The sequence below is a fragment of the Plectropomus leopardus genome, chromosome 4 (genome assembly GCF_008729295.1).
Source record: "Plectropomus leopardus isolate mb chromosome 4, YSFRI_Pleo_2.0, whole genome shotgun sequence".
NCBI lineage: Eukaryota > Metazoa > Chordata > Actinopteri > Perciformes > Serranidae > Plectropomus > Plectropomus leopardus.
In genome coordinates, this window is record NC_056466.1 from 17,755,932 (window position 1) to 17,776,160 (window position 20,229).

At 41.4% G+C, this 20,229-nt stretch overlaps 1 protein-coding gene across 4 annotated transcripts in view; it reads left to right on the forward strand.

The window, feature by feature from the left end:
- fat1a (FAT atypical cadherin 1a) overlaps positions 1-16,170 on the forward strand; it is an 83,456-nt gene extending 67,286 nt beyond the window's left edge. For 2 of the 4 annotated variants that reach the window (XM_042484523.1, XM_042484525.1), the window contains 14 exons: positions 583-720; positions 917-1,060; positions 3,327-3,524; positions 4,140-4,736; positions 5,000-5,222; positions 5,320-5,451; positions 6,401-6,558; positions 7,460-7,928; positions 9,269-9,422; positions 9,794-9,904; positions 10,028-10,671; positions 12,127-12,264; positions 14,117-14,152; positions 15,402-16,170. In XM_042484523.1, coding sequence (XP_042340457.1) covers positions 583-720; positions 917-1,060; positions 3,327-3,524; positions 4,140-4,736; positions 5,000-5,222; positions 5,320-5,451; positions 6,401-6,558; positions 7,460-7,928; positions 9,269-9,422; positions 9,794-9,904; positions 10,028-10,671; positions 12,127-12,264; positions 14,117-14,152; positions 15,402-16,069 — 3,810 coding nt within the window. In that variant the 3' untranslated portion in view covers positions 16,070-16,170. The remainder of the gene's footprint in view (positions 1-582; positions 721-916; positions 1,061-3,326; positions 3,525-4,139; positions 4,737-4,999; positions 5,223-5,319; positions 5,452-6,400; positions 6,559-7,459; positions 7,929-9,268; positions 9,423-9,793; positions 9,905-10,027; positions 10,672-12,126; positions 12,265-14,116; positions 14,153-15,401) is intronic. The other 2 variants (XM_042484524.1, XM_042484526.1) reach the window with 1 other exon arrangement.
- Positions 16,171-20,229: the final 4,059 nt, after the last annotated feature.

The following is a 20,229-nucleotide window of genomic DNA, read 5'->3' on the forward strand; positions in this document are numbered from 1 at the left end:
ACAAATGTTTTCATTGTTGATTAATCAGGAGATCACTTATCAATAAATCAATTAGTTAAGTTTGGGCAATGTATTGATATTATATTGATATTGTGATATGAGAGGAGATATTATCTGAGATTTTGGATATGCCATTGTGATTAAAGAGGCTGACTGAGACGATTTGTTTAATGGCCTTTAACACGTGTTGACATTTAGGTTGTCAAAAGCATTGACACTGATACTTTTTTGATACCTTATGTTTAAGACAATTCAATCTCCGTTAATTATACATCCCATAGTATCAAAAGTACCAAAGATATTCAAAAATTAAAAATGGATCTACACTTGGATTTTCAACTCAAGGCTGCACAGATGAAACAACGGGGAAGAAAATCAGTCAGTCTTCAGTCTGTGGCTGTGAGAGTATTTTGTCAAGGCTGGAAGTGTGTTGTTAGACTTTTCTGTACCAGCGCTGTGTAGAGGTTGTTTAAAAAAAAATGAATCTTTTTGCCATGGTATCGAAAGAGGTATCTATTCGGAAGGAATGTTGATTGATAGTTTTTGTTTGTTTGTTTGTTTGTTTTTTTAATTGATCCACAGGTGATGGCAGAGGATCTTGACGGTCCCTCTTTCGATCACGTGCGGTACTCCATTGTGGACGGCAACCAAGGCAGCCCCTTCACCATCGATCCGCTCAGAGGAGAGCTTAAAGTTGCTCGCCAGCTGGACAGAGAGAGAGTAAGAGAAACAGCAGATACAGTGCTGACTGTACACATAGACTTTAATCCACTGAGGAACTAATTGCTCTCAATGCAGAATCCAATCAGAGTCATGTCAGGCCTAATAGGGAAGCTTGTTTACTGATCTCCGCTGTATTATTGCTTACAAAAGCAGCTTTGCCTTTGTATGGTAATTCTCTCCTTCTCTTCCTCAGACTTCAGGGTACACCCTGACGGTGGTCGCCTCAGACAGTGGGGTGCCTCCTCTTTCCAGCAGTGCCATGATCAACATAGACATCTCAGACGTCAATGACAACCCACCACTTTTCTCCCAGGCCAACTACAGCCTTATCATCCAGGTGAGAGGGGGAAATGGGTCAGTGTAGATGGCTGATTAGAGGCGGAGAGGATGAGATTGAGGAGGATGGAAAGGGAGAAAGGGGGGGGGGGGGGGTAGCAGTGGACACAGAGAGAGGGATTAACAGGCAGGAATAATGGGAGACTGTGCGACTAGAATGTCAAGAAGCAAGTAGGAGGTTGGAGCAAGAACAGAGGTAAGGACAGCGGAGGGAGAAGGGGGGCGAGGGAATTAAAAGACAGAGGCTGCATGTTAAGTATAAGAATTCAGATAAGAGATGGAAGAGAGAGGCTGTAAGACAGGAGTGATGAAGAGTGGGAATGTGCAAGATGCTGAGCTGATAATAGATGGTTGACTGAAGTAAAGAGAAAATGTGTGAGAATGAGAAGAAAGAAAGGAGATGCATCTGTATTCCAGTTTGGGAGATCAAAAAAAATAATGATTCCAAAGGTCGGATGGAAGATGATTTCGTTTCCAATTTTCCTGTCTGTTTAGAAAACTGAAAAAAAGCAATTTAAAAGATACTGTGGGGAGGCTCCGCACACATTGTGCACAGCCCCAGCACTTCAGGATGAAACATTGTTTTGCCTCTGAAAAAATCCTGACTGGCTTTATTTTACTTACTGTGGATCCTTGATCAAAGTGAAGCACAAAATCACGCTAAAACAGAGCAATAAAGAAACATAGGGCACACGCTGTAAACACCACCAGGAATATCAAGAGGTTTTTGTACTTCATACTTGAGAGTAAAAGTGAGTTTTGAGTCATGATTCTAAAAGCATCAACAGAAAGGACAGATCTGAAGCCAATTCAGGGACACAGAGACATTAAAGGCAAAGCCTTTATTTTGAAACTGACTGGCCTTTTACTGCGATTCATCAGAAGCTGAGCCCTAACATCGTGAGCCAGTGGATACTTGTGGTGGTGATCAGTGTTATTGAGTTAAAGGAATATTTCACCCACAAAATGACCGTATGTATATCAGTTACTCACTGCATGGCAAAACTTTATCAAGACATCCATTAACAATCTCTCACACAACTTGTGCATTTTAATCAAAGTCTCATTTATCCAACTTCACTTGAATTTTATGCTCAGTACTTCACAAAGACATGCATTTTTGCTAAAACTGTATAATTCAAAACACGGCTGCATAAAGGCACAGACAAATAACACACAGGGCAAGAGCCTGAACTCTGCTCAGTGAAAAACACAAGCAGAGATCAAACGCACAGGCTTGCCCATGCTGGTTACTTACATGTTGAAATGTTTTAAATGATAATATTTTACTAAAATTGCATGTGTTTTTGAAGCACTGAGCAAACGACTGGATAAATGAGACTTGGTTTATACTTCAAAAGTTGTGTGAGAGTTTGTTAACAGATGATTTCATGTAGTTTTTCTGTTGTTAAACATGGCCCCGCTTTACTCCGGTTCATCAAAAGTGTTTCCATTTTTGGATTCTTTGTTCATCATTGAGGCATGCAGAAAAAAACATCATACTGGGTGAGTAATTGACATATAAATGATCATTTCTTGGTGAAGTATTCCTTTAAAATAAATAGGAAAGCTTTGGTTTTTCCATTTTCAGCTATAAAATGTCTTGTCAGTTATTGTTGTCGACAAACCTGTTTAGACCTGGTATTTATATGTGTCGTGAGAGATCTGATAACAAGTGTACGGTGCGTAATACAGGTGTAAATGACTACAAAGACGCATTGTGATCCTTTCACTCAAACCACTTGTTGAAATGGTCTGGGGTGCATTTGATCACATCTTCTCTAGCTTAAAACTCATGCGTCCTGATGCATCTCTGACAAGGATTAAGTCATCGATGGTGGTTGCTCGAACATTTTACCACGAGGTGGATAAAGAGTTGCGTGATCGTTCATCATTTTGCCCAATGGAAGGAGACATGTTGAATGCTGCCGACATCCATATCTTTAGTTGTACCAGCACAACTGCTAACGCGTCTTGCAAAGGTGTGGACAGAAACAGTGTGCACAAGGCCCTTTGACCTTCTGATATAAGCGACGTAGTCAGTAATGAAATTTTAACACAAGTAGTCAGCTAGAGACGCATGATAGACAAAGGTGTGCACCTCAGTGTGTTTCGGCTGACCACTTTTGTTTGGCTTTAAAAGAGAGTTTCAGACAGTCGCCGTTGAGTTTTCTCTCACATCGCCCAGCATTATAGAGCCGAAGAGCATCAGGAGAACCACCTCCTCTCATCACGAATATTAAACATGCCTCTCTCGTATCTCACAGGAGAATCGACCAAAAGGCACAAGTGTTCTTCAACTCACCGTAACCGATCGGGACGCTTCCCACAACGGCCCACCTTTCGCCTTTGCCATCGTGGATGGGAACGAGGGCGACGCTTTCCACATCAATCAGCAGGGAGCTCTAGTGTCCGTGGGGGCGCTGAATAGGAAAAGTAAAGAACACTACCTACTTCAAGCGCAGGTGAGTCACAGCGCTGAGGAGAAACCACAGTTGAGAGGGTGTATTGATTTAGCCGTCATGCCACAGCAGCCTGATCTATTTGTCTTCCTTCTCTGTACCTTTTCTCCATCATGCTCACTCATTGCTATCTCCTACTCTGTTCTAGTCTATGTTCATCCCTCCATCTTTTAATCCTTTCAACAGCAAACAACTGTCTATAAGAATTGAAACAGGCACACAGTAAAGCTTCTGCATCACACAGGAGAATCATAAATCAAAGACATTTGCTTTGGCATGATGGCGTGTGTTGCTGGGTGTTGATGTCGCACCTTAGAGGAAAGAACACAGGGAAAAAAATGAGTGGGCAGGCTGGATATGAAGTGTAAGTGTGATGTCTTGTTACACACGAGATGAGTCATAGTTGTTTTTTCCTGCAGAACTGGTGTGAGAGTGTGAATGTTAAAATGCATGATCTGTAGATGTTTCGCTGGCTTTAATATCCAGTGAATCTACAGTATGTAGACACCATCAACTATCAGTGGAAGAGCTTGATTGCCCTCTGCTGTTGGAAGAATAAAGCTTGCAGATAGAGTGGACATTATTTCCTCATGTCTCCTTTCCCTCTCTCATGTTCAGGTGTCAGACAGTGGTAAACCTCAGCTCTTTTCCACCGCCTTCATCAGCGTGCGCATAATAGAAGAGAGCGTCTACCCTCCTGCCATTCTTCCACTGGACATTTTCGTGACCACAGCTGGTGATGAATACCCCGGAGGTGTCCTGGGCAAGATCCACGCCACCGACCAAGACATCTACGACACTCTCACCTACAGCCTCGCCCCCTCTTCCTCCTCTTCCTCAGAGGAGAGCGGTGCTTTGTTTTCAGTTTCCGCCTCTGATGGGAAAGTTATCGCCCTGCGACCACTCGATGTAGGCCACTACCCTCTCAATGTGACGGTGACTGATGGGCGCTTTACCACAGCGGCCGACGTCACCGTGCACATTAGGCAAGCAACTCGTCAGGCTCTTGACAACTCTATAGCAGTGCGTTTTGCAAATATTGCTCCAGAGGAGTTTATTGGGGACTACTGGCGTAACTTCCAGCGGGCACTGAGGAACATCGCTGGAGTCAGGAGGAGTGAAGTCCAGTTAGTGAGCCTGCAGCCTTCAGAGCAGGGAGATCTGGATGTTCTGCTGGCTCTGGAGAGATCTGGCAGCCCGTACCAATCTCAGGAGGTAAGAACAGCCATGATTACATTTTATGTCTTGAGAGGTTTATTTGTAGCAGATGGTGCCAAACTGTTATTTTGTTGTATGGCTACAACATTCATCAATCAATCAGTCTATAAAGGAATGTGAAAGGTGTCAAATGCAATTTCCAAGAGCCCAAGGCGATGTCTTCAAACTGCTTATTTTCTCCTATCAGCAGTCCAAAACCCAAAAACAATTCAGTTCGTGATGGCATGAAAAGCTGATGTTCATGTCTTAATTGTCTTCAGGTCGTCTTCCGTAAGCTGAATTCCTCCGCAGCCGTGATCGAGGAGATGACGGGGGTTCGGATCGTGCGGGTGGTGCAGAAGCTGTGCGCGGGTCTGGACTGCCCATTAAGCTTCTGCGATGAGGTCATATCCCTGGACAAGACTGCTATGTCCACTTACAGCACAGCTCGCCTCAGTTTCGTCACCCCACGACACCTGAGAACTGCAACCTGCCAGTGTGAAGGTCCGCTGATTACACCACACACTCACACACACACACAGATGCACATTCACTGTATGTTAGAAACTCCCATGCTGAGTGGAATCATGTTGTCATTCAGGTGGCAGATGTCCCGTGTTGAACAACCTGTGTGAGAACAATCCCTGTCCTGAGGGGATGGAGTGTGTCGCAGATCCGAGAGATACCGTGTACAGTTGTGTGTGTCCAGAGGGCAAAAAGGGCAAATGCTCCGGTAAGACAAACCATCTCTTAATCTGTCTTCTCAGATACCTCAGTGTCCTTCATCTGTATCCAGCATCTTCTGCTTGTAGTAATAATGAAAATAATGCAAAGTTATCATGTTATCATGATCCTGAAGCCACAATGCAATATTATCATGATTTTAATCGTTTTGCGATATGCTGAGTATTGCAATAACATACACTGTGATTCATTACCTTTTTTCAGCTGCAAATTATGCCTCCAGAAAAGAAAACTTCAACATCTGTTTCATCTAATAAGGAAGATTTCAGCATCTCACTTCAATCATCAGTCAGTTTTATTGCAGCTAAATTTATGTAGTAGACTGAAACAGCTGTTGATGTTATTATTCTTGTAGGCCACTAAAAGTTTAACTTGTATTTGAGGTGGGACCAAGTTAATGGCTTGCAAGTCATAAGTAAGTCCAAAGTCAGGTCCCAAGTCAAGATAGGCAGGTCCTGAGTCAACAAATATTTTGATATTTATTTGCAACTGGCACTCTGATGTTTATGTAACATTAATTCTTCATGGTTCTCTCTTGTGACTTGTTTGGATGCTGTCAGATTAGTCCAAATGAGGTGGATCATCTTGGGAATTAAGTGTCGCCTTGCTGGGAATGAACATTGTTAACATTAGTTGATTCAGGACATTCAAGAAATTAATTGATTTGTTGCACACTTTCTAAATAAGTTTTTACATTTTGAGCTTGGGAGAAGGCACTGAGTAATTTCAAGTAAAAGGCTCAAGTCCAAGTGAAGTCACAAGTCATTAGTGTTTAAATTCAAGTCAAGTTGCAAGCCTTTTTTCATTATGTCAAGTCAAGTCTGTTATTTGCAATATTGATATGACTAAAAAATCAAGTCATGGTGTCCTTATGCAATTCTATTCTGTATCAATTTCCTCCCACTGCTGTTATTAATACGTCTGTGACTTTCTGTCAGATGGCCACTCCCTGACGTTCAGCGGCAGCGGCTATGTAAAATACCTTCTGATGGAGAATGAGAACAAGGAGCTGATGAAACTGTCTCTGAGGCTCAGAACCTTCTCCAGCCATGCTACTGTCATGTATGCTAAAGGAACCGACTACAGCATCCTCGAGGTGTGTGTGTGTGTGTGTGTGTGTGTGTGTGTGTGTGTGTGTGTGTTTGTGTTTGTGTGAACCTATTTGTCCAGCCTTATTACTCAGATGTAACCTTGCCTTTATTCCTTCAGCATCTTAAAAACTGAAACGATAACCTTCGCTTATCATAATTAAGTCTAGACTGACAGTCCCTCTGCATTTCCTAGCTTGTCTCTGTATTTCTACCCAGCATTTAATATCAGAAGGGCTTAATAAACACATAACTTACCCACCCTCCCATGAGACCATCCAGCCATGTGTACCAATCAACTATGCTGAAGGGTTCAAAAAGCCATTTTCATACCCCTTTCACATGAGGGACTATGGGAATGTGGTGGTGGGTTGAAAAAGATTTTGCACACAAGAGCTATTTTAGTGCTGGGAGGGGAACAGAAAGCAGTTTTCCACACATTCCTTTCAGAGTCTGTCTGGTATAGCAGTCTGCATGCCAGACTTTAGGCTAAAACCTGGCTGGCTGAGAGGCAGTAATTGTTTATCAGACTGCGACACAAGGCTTTTAATATCTCCTAACTGTTTGGAGAATGGCTTGTTTTGTTTAGAGGCATGAACAGAAGCTATAATGTTGTGTAAAGAGGTTTTCCTGTGAAGCTTGTATGGCAAGTAGACATTAGTTTGCCTCCTATCAAGATTCAAAATGATTTCATAGCATGGTAATAAATTGATGCACACTATATTTTGTTTTAGGGAGGGATTTATGACTTTGATTTATAACCCTGACTTGATGATTTGATTATGATTTCTCCACCTAAGTTTTAATCCTGAGGAGTTTTAATTAAAAAAGGGAAACAATAATCTCCTTAACTCTGCTATATACTTGATGTTTATCATGTTCTAATTCTGTATTCTCTGCCTCTGGTAGATTGTGAACGGCCGTCTGCAGTACAAGTTCGACTGCGGCAGCGGCCCTGGCCTCGTGTCAGTCCACAGCGCGCAGGTTAACGACGGCGAGTGGCATACTCTCACCCTGGAGGTGGATGGTAACTACGCTAAGCTTGTGCTGGACCGGGTGCACGCTGCCTCCGGGACAGCACCGGGTACCCTGAGGACCCTCAACCTCGACAACAGCATTTACTTCGGCGGCCACGTACGTCAGCTCGCCTCGGCACGCCTCGGGCGCAGCCTGCCCGTCACCAATGGGCTCCGTGGCTGCATGGAGGCCATCACTCTGAACGGCCAGGAGCTGCCTCTAAACACCAAAGCTCACCGGGCCCACGCCGTGCTGGAAGACATTGTGGACGTGACCCCGGGCTGTGCACTGGCACCCGCTGAGAGTTGTTCCAGCAACCCCTGCACCAACGGAGGGAGCTGCACCTCGCTGCCTAATGGAGGTAAATCACTGTGCTGCTCAGCTCATTGCACTCACTCATATTCTCACTGGAGTAGCTCAAGTTAAACTTCAAGTGGTCCATTTTTGCATGCTTTACTACCTGAGTATTAGTACAGTATGGTAGATCACAGTGAGATTAATAGGAGTTTTAATTGTACCTAATCATGTGTCTGTGCCTTAACCACAAATCAAACATGGCTTCCTTTCTGCTGCATTCAACCTAAGAGATTAACCTCTCAGAGTCAGGCATCTTTTATCATCATTTTGCACGACCTTTCCCTGTTTTCTTACGTGTCCCCGTTGCTTTGTTTATTTGCAGTTCGTGCTGTTTGCTGTTATTGCCAACTCAACACTTCAGCATCTGTTTCACATTAAAGTGCTGCCAGTGGTTCAGAGGGTATAGTCCCTCACCGTCCCTGGAAGGCTTTTTTGTAAAACATCTGCAGGATGTGTTAAATTTCAATAACATCAGCTCAATTTAAAAAAAAATAAAAAAATCACACTCCAGAGAGTGTGGTAAGCACATCACTGTGCTAGGGGAATTCATATAAATTATGCAAATTTTAACAAGTGAATGCATTCAAGTAAAACAGTAAATTTTGTATATTAATGTCTTTGCGCTAGAAGCATTATGTTTTCAGGTTGTCCGTCCTTACATCTGTACATATGTACGCACATCCCATCCTCTTCAGCACAAAGAGATTTCTTCAAGTTTGGCACAAACGTCCACTTGGACTCATCGGTGAAGTGGTTAGACTTTGGTGGTCAAAGGTCAAGGTCACTGTGACCTCAAAAAACATGTTTTTAGCCATAACTTGAAAATCCATCCACTAATTAAGACAAAATTTCACAAAAATGTCTAATTCATAAACGATGATAAAAGGTTAAATTCACTGTGACATCATAAATTCTTTCAAAAGCACTTTTCTGGCCATTACTAAACATTGCAACTCGGGAACAGAACAGGAGACATTTGGTCAGATACTGAAATGGTGACACTAATCTTGGGTGTACACCTTGACACTGTGCTGATTGTATAGATCTGTGCTGAAGATGTGTGTGAAGCATCTTTGTTTTAGAATTTGTAGCTTCTTTGCAGCTGCGTATGACTTTGGACAGACATGGATGTTGATCGTATCTTGTCTTGACAAGTTCGTGGATGCATACAACCACAAGCTAGTATTTCTAGTTTTCCCCTGACTTTTATACGTGAATGACCTTTAACTCTTTTAAAAGACGACTCCTTCCGGTGATTCATGCCAAACTTATTTGGATTTGAGAATTTACATCAGTTTCAAAATGTCATCGTCTTCATGAGCCTTTTTTCTGTGAATTCTACAGGCTACTTCTGTAAGTGTCCTGCTTCTTTCATGGGCACCCACTGTGAGATTGGCATAAGCCCGTGTGCCTCCAACCCCTGCCTGTACGGGGGCACCTGTGTACCTCGTGCAGAGGACTTCTACTGCCAGTGCAGAGGGCAGTACTCAGGACAAAGGTATTACAACATTTTGCTCTTTAGTCTAGTTTTAAAAAGTAAAAGTGACCAATTTTCACTGCTATGTATCATTAACACCATGTTGGTAGAACAAACTTTATAACCCTCATTGCACTTTTAATACTGAAATAAATACTTAATACTAACATTCAATGTTAAGTTGTAGTTTGAATTTTGAACCTGCATTTTCATGCCTGGGGGAATTTGTAGATCTGCAGTCATAAATTATGTCTTAAACGTAACCGCAGTACAGCCTGCAGCAACGTAGAATGTACGTTTGCAAAAACACGTTTCAGAAATGTAGTCTTCATGTATGAAGATTCATGTATGAAGATTTTGAGATTTCTTAAGTGAAGTTGTTTTGAATTCAGGTGCCAGTTGGGTCCGTACTGCAGAGACAACCCCTGTAAAAACAGCGGGAAGTGTATCGACAGTCTGGATGGTCCAGTGTGTGAGTGTGAAGCAGGCTTCCAGGGAGACAGGTATGTAAATTTTGTGTTCATATTCATTAAGTTAACTCTCTAAGTGATTGAATATCTCCAGCTAGGCATCTCTTGCATCAGCGGTTTCTAACACACCTCACTAAATTCCATTGTTTTGCTCAGGTGCCTGAGCGATGTTGATGAGTGCATCAAGAACCCCTGTGCCAACGGAGGCCAGTGCCAGAACACATACGGCTCCTACAAGTGTAACTGCTCGCTGGGTTTCAATGGACAGATGTGCGAACTCCGCGCCGAGGTCCGCAATGAATTCATCTCCACCTCCTGGAACATCGGCCTGGAGGAGGTGATTGGAATCGTGGTCTTTGTGTCCAGCATCTTCATCCTGGTCCTCCTCTTCATCATCATCCGCAAGAAGGCGTGTCGCAGGAAGTCAAAGACCGACAACGACAACAAACATTTGGGAGGTTCAAACATGCCTCACTCCTTCCTCCAGAGACCGTACTTTGACGCCAAACTCAACAAGAACATCTACTCCGACATCCCTCCTCAGGTTCCCGTGAGACCCATCTCCTACACTCCCAGCATTCCAAGCGACTCAAGAAACAACCTGGACAGGAACTCATTCGAAGGCTCAGCTATCCCGGAGCATCCGGAGTTCAGCACCTTCAACCCAGACTCTGTGCACGGACACCGCAAGACTGTGGCCGTGTGCAGCGTAGCACCCAATCTGCCCCCTCCCCCTCCCTCCAACTCCGTCTCAGATAGCGACTCCATCCAGAAGCCAAACTGGGACTATGATTATGACGGTAAGTCCTCGACTGCTTTACTCAAAGTGCCTAGGAATGGATCCAAATGACTGCTATTATAACATTCATTGCATTTAAGGCATTAACAAAAGTATTATTGACTTTCAGTGGAATCCTGTCATGATGATGTTTAGTTATAATTCTGGCTAACGCTGTTTTATGGGCCCATAATTACCTAATAATCTTCTTGAAGTGTCCTGGAAAGGACAATGTAATTTAGTACTAATTACATGAAAAATAGAGGCAATCTTGAATTGGTACACTTCAGTTAATTACTAGTTTAACTTTGCCTCCATTTCCTCTATAATTGTGAATCAAATTATGTAGTTCTTGCCAGGAAACTTGCTACATTAGCTGCTGAACTGTTAATCCCAAACTAAATTTAAAGAAAATTGTGGTGGTTTTACATGTTTTTATCCAATTATGGGATTTTTGCCGCGTGCATAACAGTGGAGCACAGCTCATCAAACAAAAAATCCATTATGTGATTTGGGAGATGTTTGCCATATTGCAGCATATAGTGGGATTTACATTATATGTCACATTCACACATTCATACACTGATGCAGAAGCTACGATGAAAGGTTCCAGTCCGCTCATTAGGATCTCATGTCATCTAATCATTCATACGCACATTTGCACACTGATCGTACATCGTGTAGTTTTGCTTCAGGTCAGTGTGTGACATTTTATTTACCGTCATGTACATCTTTATTTTTCCCTCCCACAATTTGTCCCTCCTCCCCACTGAAGTGTTTGAAAACCACCAGGCAATTGGGGAAAGAAAAATGATGAAGTGACAGTGTGGTTTAGCATGTAAGGTCATGATTCTCAAAATTTCCGTACTTATACTCCAATCATATTTTGAAATTGCACCACATTTTTGAGACTGAGCTTTTGACATGGGCAGCTCAGAGCTTTAAATTGCCACTCGGAGTGCCGACACACACTTTGATTATGTTTAAACTGCTTTAGAAGGAAAGTATGGTAGTTCAAAGGTACGGATCATTTTCTTTTCATTCATTAGTTTTTTCAGTTAAATTAACCAGTTAGTTGATCAACCAAACCATCGACTTCAGCTCCTCAACTCTGCGAGCTCTACTGCTCTGTGTCCTTGGGCCACCTATAATTAACATTTGGAGTAAAATAATGTACAGTTCAGTTCTTGTTATACGTTTGATTGGTTATGGAAATTTTTCTCATGGTTCTTGAAAAGCAATCCATGAAAATGAGTAGAAACCATGTTTAAATGTACAAAAATCCCAAAGAAATGGAAAAGCAGCAACAACCCCCGCAAAAGTTGATATTGTGTTTTTGTCTATTCAAAAATGTTTTTGTTGCATGTCCCCACACTAATGGGTTTCAACTATACTACTGAGTCCCATATGGGACATTTTTAGATCTTATCCATATCTGTGAGTTTTCACTAAAATCAGTCTGTGCTTTCTCTTTTAGCTAAAGTGGTGGATTTGGACCCGTGCCTGACCAAGAAGCCTGTGGAGGACAGCGCCTGTCACCCCTACAACACCAGGGGCAGCATGTCTGAGGTCCAGTCCCTCAGCTCCTTCCAGTCAGAGTCCTGCGACGATAACGGTATGCAGCCATTCAGCATGTTAAATTACTGCTCTTGGCCATAAAAAGGAAAACCAACAAGACAACATATTTTGAGAAAAAAAGCCATATTTTTACAACACATACATTTCTGAGATGTTTTTGCACTTGTTTTGAGTTATTGCTTTTTCCTTTGTTTGATCAGCCTGCAGGGTTTTGCAACAGCTACCTTTGTCTTGATTGATTGTCTTGATTTTTTATGCTAACTCTGTTTCTTTGCATGCTCAGAATGGATGGCCCAAATGGTGTTTTTGGGGTCACATGTTCTTTTCTCTTTCTTTTTGCTGCGGGGCTTCAGCTCCCATATGGATCAAATCAGTCCACAGATCCAGAACAAGGTTTTAAATAGGGGGGTCCAGTCTGTAAGTCCTCAATCACTATCTGTACAGACGGAAGCAATCACAACAACTCGTACTGTGGAATTCTCCCGGGATTATATATATAAAAATATATATATCCAAAAAAAAAAAAAAAAACCAAATAGTTTTTTCTAATCTGCCGCCTCTCAATTTATCTGCGTTTAAAAGGAGTTTGATGACTTACTCAGAAAGCAGTTATGTTCATTTAAAAATCACTCACAAGGTCATTGACTTTGAAAGATGCTTTCATTTCTTTTTTCTTTCTTTTATTTACAGCATGCTTTTTCTTCTTGTTTTGTTTGTCTTTTCATTTTTTTCTCCCCAAAGTTTAGCTACAAATGGATGTTTAAAGCAAACATCAAGGAACATATTATAAGGGTATACACGCATACATTACAGTTATTTCACCTCATATCTCACTTATTACCCTGTCATCACTGGGATATCATGGTGGGGATTATGCTGCTCATAAGTCATCAAAACCTTCATTTCCTGCCTCAAAAATGCAAATGATTCCTAAATTGAATTAGAGAATATTTCCTAAACGAGTCCTCTCTGTTTCCTCATTTTCCTCAGTTTGTTTTCTAAACACACACAGGCTTTTCTGTGTGTTAGGGTTGGAAATGTGTTCATATCTGCGGGGAATTTCACTGATTCTTCCATCTGTACTGTCAATGGCACCCCGTAGCATCTCAGTATGTTGTGTGTTATCTTGCACAAACAAAGCCAGACCCTCCCTCCCACTGTGTCGCCTCCCACCATTGTCTTGTGCCCAGCCATGAATCCCCCCCCGGCATTCAGTGTCGATATAGAACAGGGAAAAAGAAAAAGTGTCCAGCAACAGGAACATCGATGTTTATGGGAAGTGTAGCTTGTGTTGGCATCACTCCCACCACCATGCACTCCATATGTGTTTATTTTTTCTTTTTTCTAAATGCTAAAAGCATTTGTACTAATGCTCGCTCTCTTCCACCCACTCTCCCCTCTCCTGCCTCTCACAAGCCTCCATAGTGACTGTAATCCACCTTGTCAACGCTGCTGTTGACACGGTGGAAGGAGAAGGTACTCTTTTATTGCTTCCATCTGCCAGTAGTTTTGTCCTTGGTGTTGGGATGTGAAGTGCAGGTTATAGAGCTGCCATTATCTTACTCTGACAAACCTCATCCAACCTCGACATGTTTCCTTTTCAGATTCAGCCGCTAATTAAAAAGATATGCAAATAAATCAAACAGGCACGGAAGTGTTGCCTTTAAGTCCCAGTATTGATCTTTGCCAACTTTAGATTACACACCCGAGAAGTCTGTTTAAGAAAATGGCGAAGCTGTTGTCCATTAATTAACCTGCCACTTTTTTTTATCATCATCGTGTCTTTCATTGTTTCATTGTCCTCATTTCATTCTCAGGCGATTGTTCGTTCTTCTCGGGTTTTAAACTTGTTCTTTCTCTCTTTCTCCTCCTTCTTGCCTCATATAAAGAGTCTTTTTTGGCTCATGATCTCAAGAACCCAAGAGGTGACTTTTTACATCTTCTGTTTGCCTGATGATTACTGGTGTTCCCCCGATCCCCCCTCTAACTCGTAACCACTAACCCCAAATCTTAATGAGGAGAGGTTCAGGTCAAGCTGGTGTGACGCTAAGCACTTTCTGCATCATTTGCCTCTTAAGATGACTCATCTGCCTCACTTAGATTATTTATCAGCCTAAAAACGTTCTCATGCATGGCTGTGATGCTGTGACAACTATAAAGACATTTTAATGTGAGTATTATATGATCAAGGGTATTGCTAAGTAACTAATTTTTTAATTTAACTGACAGGAGGTGTTTGCATGTGTGTGTGTGTGTGTGTGTGTGTGTGTGTTAAGAGTTTGTCACAGCCTTTACAGTTAACTGTTATAAACAGTTGAAACCCTAAAATTGACAGTATGTGGAAGCGTTTTAGTTATCCTGAAAGTTTCATGATATATTGTAAAAACGATTTATTTGGTGACGTGGTGGAGGGAACGAGAACTCTGTCCTTGTAAACAAAATACACGGGCGAGATTTAATTACTCGATGAATTTAAATCAAATCCTATAGATAAGGACGAGTAGAGTTTCGTTTGTTGAACAGTGTGAGCTAGAGAATATTACAGAAAGAGAAAATAGAGAATAGAGAGATTTTGCTTATTTTCACTTTTTTTTGCATATAATGAGATAATCCCAGCTGGCACCAGATGCAGTGACAATATTTTAAACGTCTTAACAAAGGAAGAATTTCACACAGTGTCGACATTAAAATTATCATGTTTTTTCTAAATAATGGGTTTCGTCCTCCAAACTTTATTCTACGTCAAATTGACGTTGGCATTAGACGTTGAATTTTGGTTAGCCATTGTAAAAACCTACATTCAACCAAATACCAAGATCTGGCAACACTGGTGGCCGGCTGGGATAGAGCAGGTAACACAGGGAGCCAGAACTAGGTTTTTAATTGTTTGTAGGTTTTTACAATGTCTAACCAAAATTCAACATATAATTAAATGGATTTTTTTTTATTTCACTGTCCCTTTAAAGTCTGTGAATGTGTTAAAAAGTTCTCACAAAGTGGCGTGAAGTTTTTATTAATGAACAACTCCTTGTGCTGGTGTGACGTGTTGTGTTTCTGTTGCATGGTGTGGGTTTTTAACATTAACATGATGTCATTTGTTAAATGTTAATATTTGTCTGTGCGCTCTGGTGCAGAATACTGATGAGTGTCTTTGGGCTTTTCCTCATCAAACAGGATATCACTGGGACACATCTGATTGGATGCCAAGTGTTCAACTTCCTGGAATCCAGGAGTTTCCACAGTATGAGGTTGTGGAGTCGCCCGCCCCTCTGTACAGCGACCCGAGTGCCATCGACACCGACTACTATCCCGGCGGCTTTGACATTGAGAGCGACTTCCCCCCACCGCCGGAAGACTTCCCTGCAAACGACGACCTGCCGCCTCCACCTTTGCCGGAGTACAGCTGCGACACGCTGCGGCCCAGAGATTTTGACCCGCCCGCGACCGGTCCCGGCAGCCCGGCTGGGGTCCGTCAGCGCCCGGCCCTGCCCCAGCTCTACAGCCTTAACCAGTACCTGCCACAGCACTCCTACCCAAGCGACGGGGGCGACACAGAGGGCCATGGTGCGACTTCCACCTCAGGCACCACCACTCCAGCTTCCACCATGGGCACCGGGGGCTACAGAGGGGGCTACCCTTTAGGTTGTAGTCGGGACTTTGACTCCTCAGCTCTGGACAACATGTCCATGTCTCTGTACACGTCCACAGCCTCCTGCTCGGACATGTCGGCGTGCTGCGAGGAGTCCGAGGTGATGATAAGCGACTACGAGAGCGGCGATGAGGGTCACTTTGAGCGGCTGGCCATCCCGGCGCTGGACTCCCAACAGCACACTGAAGTCTGACACTGGATCCAAACAAAAGTGCCTGAACCCACAGCTACACCTTATGTTAACCCCTCACACACCACCCACACCAAACATGCACAGTATGCGTACGCAGAAAACACACACACACACACACACACACACACACACACACACACACACACACACACACACACACACACACACACACACACACACACAAAGGATGAATTGCGTCTAAACACAGGGGTTGTTGAGAATGGTTGTGAAGGCCAATCGGCTGAGAAGATCTCATGAAGCTATCGGAGAGACTCTGTAGCATCTCAACATCTGCTCAGTCCAACTCCTGCCCCGCTGAGTTGGCGGTGCCATCGCTTTAACTGTCATCATTCACAGGAAGTGGATTGTCTGAAGGGTCAACATTTCAATGTACAACAGGAAAAGCATCATGAGAAGAAAAAACAAAAGAATAATTCACAACAACATCTTTGTTTCTATAAATAAAACCAAGCAAAATGTTTTTATACAAGTCCTTATTTTCAATGTAAATTTAAATGTACAGTTTTGATTTCAAAGTTTACTAGGTTTTGTAGATATTCTATGCTTTTATTTTCAACAAAAAAGAGTTAAATGGTGTGACATTATCAGCCTTACTGTGCTTACATTCACAAAAAAAAGAGGAAACGTTAAAAAAAGAAAGAAAAGAGAGTGGCTTTTCCGAACACAGTGTACTCGTAAAGTTTATTGTCTCCTGCTCATTTCAAAAAGGGTCTTCAATGAACGACTGCATATTCTTGTGTTGTTTTTTTTTATTTGTTTGTTTGTAAATTTTGACTTTGGAACCTCTTTATTTTTCCACCAAGAAAATGGGACCCAATATATTTATAGTGCAGAGTTATCCATGGACACGTGACTTTTTCAGGTGTCTATGTGTGTGTGAGCAATGCTATGGTCTTGTTAAGGTTTTTATTGAATACTGCCACAAGCTCACGCTTTCCTACTGGCAATAAATTATTCCTAAAAAATACCTCTGCTGTCTGTGTGCAGTTATTTCCAAACTGTTTTTATGAAGACAACAAATGTTTGCTTAAGCTAGTATTGTTTGTGCAAAAAATAAAGCATAAATGTAATATGTTTGGTGCACTGGAATATCAATACGAACTTTTTAGCTGGACACTTGTCATGTTATTTGTTAAAAATGTATTGTAAATGAATCAACTATTCAAAAAAATCATTGTCAGACGAATCTGTAATTAAAATAATATTTAGTGGCTGCCCTACAATCTATTGCAACATATGTGATATTTTATATTCATAGTAACATGCTTTGTTCAACATTGGGTGAAGAATTTTAAGTGTCAAACGTTTAATTTCATGTATTCTGGAGAAATTTTTCGCCTTTTTTGCATCAATTTATGGTGTAAATGTCTTTAATATTTTAAAAATAAAGTAATCTGCTACTTTAATGTTATATTAGGGGGAACAAATGCACATGTTCTAAATGTTGACGGAGACACGCCCCTTGTGTGCCTGTGTGTAGAAACATTTATTTTTATCAGAGCAACAAACTGTTAAACTTCTTAACAAGCAACCTGATACTACAAAGAGCCAAACACGGTACATCACTCAGAACTTTATTGACGTTTTTAATACGATGGGCTGATGTATATAAAATGATACGGAAAACATTTGAAATATATGATGGAAGAATTCAGCAATAAAATAAGTTTTGTTTGTGAATATTTCACTCTGCATCAAGGTTTTTATAGTCAACTAAAATATTTTCTTTTTCCTCACTTAGCTTCAATTATTAGTTCAGTTTCAGTCATTTTTATTTACAAAACTAGCTAAAATGAAATACAAATATACAGGAAATGTCAAATTTTAGTATTTTGTCATTTGATCAAATATGTCAGTTTGACATCCTGCTGAGGCATTGGTGCATGTTTATTGATAACTGGGATGGCTACATGACATGAACCGCCATCACAAAGTGTTTTGTTTGTATTGTAATACCTGTTTCTGAAATCCCAAATTTTGCCCCAGACATATACCCCCATTTTATGATAAAAAAAAGGACTAATGCTAAAAAGTAAAGTAATTAAAAACTAAACTTAAACTAAATATTTTAAAATGGTAAAAACTTAACAGAAATGTGAAATCTGAAGACTAACTCAAACTAAACTGAATTCAAAAAAAAAATTAAAATACAAAAACTGTAATAGCTCTGCTCATCTTTAGAACGAGCTGGTCCAGACTATATACAGTGCATTCAGAAAGTATCCAGCTTAAGTAGTTTAAATCATTTTTTTTCCCCTAGTCAGTCTACACTCAATAATGAAGAAACAAAAACAGGATCTGAGACCTTTTGCAAATTTATTAAAAATGAAAACTAATATATCACACCTTTAAGTATTTAGACTCTTTGCTGTGACACTTGAAATTTAGCTCAGGCGCCTTCTGTTTCTCCTGATCATTTTTGAATTTTTTCTGCACCTTGATTGGGCTCCACCAACCGACCGAGAAAGCACACACCTGTACGAGGTCTCACAGCTAACACTGGACATCAGAGCAAACCGCGAGCGGAGAGACGGGACTGTGTCGAGGCACAGATCTGTGAGAAACAAGATTCTCCAAATTCTAAAGACTGAACTGTTTTGGTCTCACTTCTAAGTGTCATGTCCGGAGGAAACCAGGCATCGCTCATCACCGGCGTGGTGGTGGCAGCATCATGCAGGGGCGTTTCTGTGACAGGGACTCGGGGTCTGCTAAAGGTGAAGGAGAAGCTGAACAAAGCAAAGTACAGAGATATGGTGATGAAAAACGGGGCAGAGCATCAGGACTTCAGGCTGCACTGATCCAGGTTTTTCTTTGTCATTATGTGGAACAAGTAATTGAAAAATTTAACCCTTTAAATACCAATTCAATGTCACTTTTCATGTGCTGTGTTCAGTGTTCCCTCTCACAAGCTATTTAACCATTGAAAACCAGAGCAAATTGGTTTAAATTGGGGGAAAAAAGGCAATGAGCAACATGGCAAGAAACGACCCACAAATTGCAGGATAGTAAGTGATGAAGAAAATGACCTGAAAGATTTATTTAAAAGGGTGTAGAATTTGTTGAAAATTAGAAAACTAGGTGAAATGTCCAGAAAAATATATTTATAGTCTTTATAATTCTAAATTTAAAATTGTGTTACAGAAAAATAAATAAATAAATAAATATATACATAAATATTCTGCACCTTTTTGGGTCATTTTTTGTGTGTTTTTGTTATTTATTTATGTATTTCTTTGTTTGTTTGCTTATTTTCAGATCATTTTTTGTAACTTTTTATTGATTTCTTGCTAGTTTTTTGGGCCATGTGGTAAGTTGCTCATTGCCTTTTCCCCATGCTTTTGAAAGAAAACAAACCATTCTGCTCAGGTTTCAAAGGGTTAAGGCTACAAGGTAACAAAATGTACAGTAAGTAATGGAGTCTGAAGGCTTTCTTAATGTGTTGCATGATATAAAAAAATAGTGCAGACTAAGATGATTTTAACAAAGCGTCAGTGCATGAGGGTAGACTAACTCAGTGGAGATAAAATGGTGAACTCTGGATGCCACTCTCCAGTCTGACAGCTCTGTGTCAACTCCCTCCTCCGACTCCCTGCGGCTGCTTGTATCAATAAACCCTGGTTGTCTCACACGAGGATGTAAACTAACATGACCCCGATACCTCTGGGCCTGTTGCACCACTCCAGTCCTCTGTGTTTTCTCACTCTTTGCTCTCCGCACATTGCTGACCTGGTCAAGGATCCACACTGGACTGACTGTTCTTCTTCGGGGCGCTGCGGTGGACGCTGACCTTTTGACCTCCATTCAGGGCTGCAGAGTCACTCAGCATTATGCTGTTATTGGCTGACTATTGTCCAGATGTATCTCCCCTCAGCCTCTATAATTAATCACTCTACCAACATGACTGACGAAAACCTTTATTTACCGCTTTATTTTGAGACATACTTGATAAGGAGTGTTTTTAACCCCCTAATACCTGGATCAGCATAAGTTTTTCTAGTGCTGTGCTGAGATGCCCTTCACAAGGTATTTAAACCCTTGAAATTGGTTTGATTTCTCTCAAAAAAATGAGGTAAAAGGCAATGAGCAGCTTGGCAAGAAATGTCCAACAAATTACACAAAAGAAAATAGTGGTGACAAGA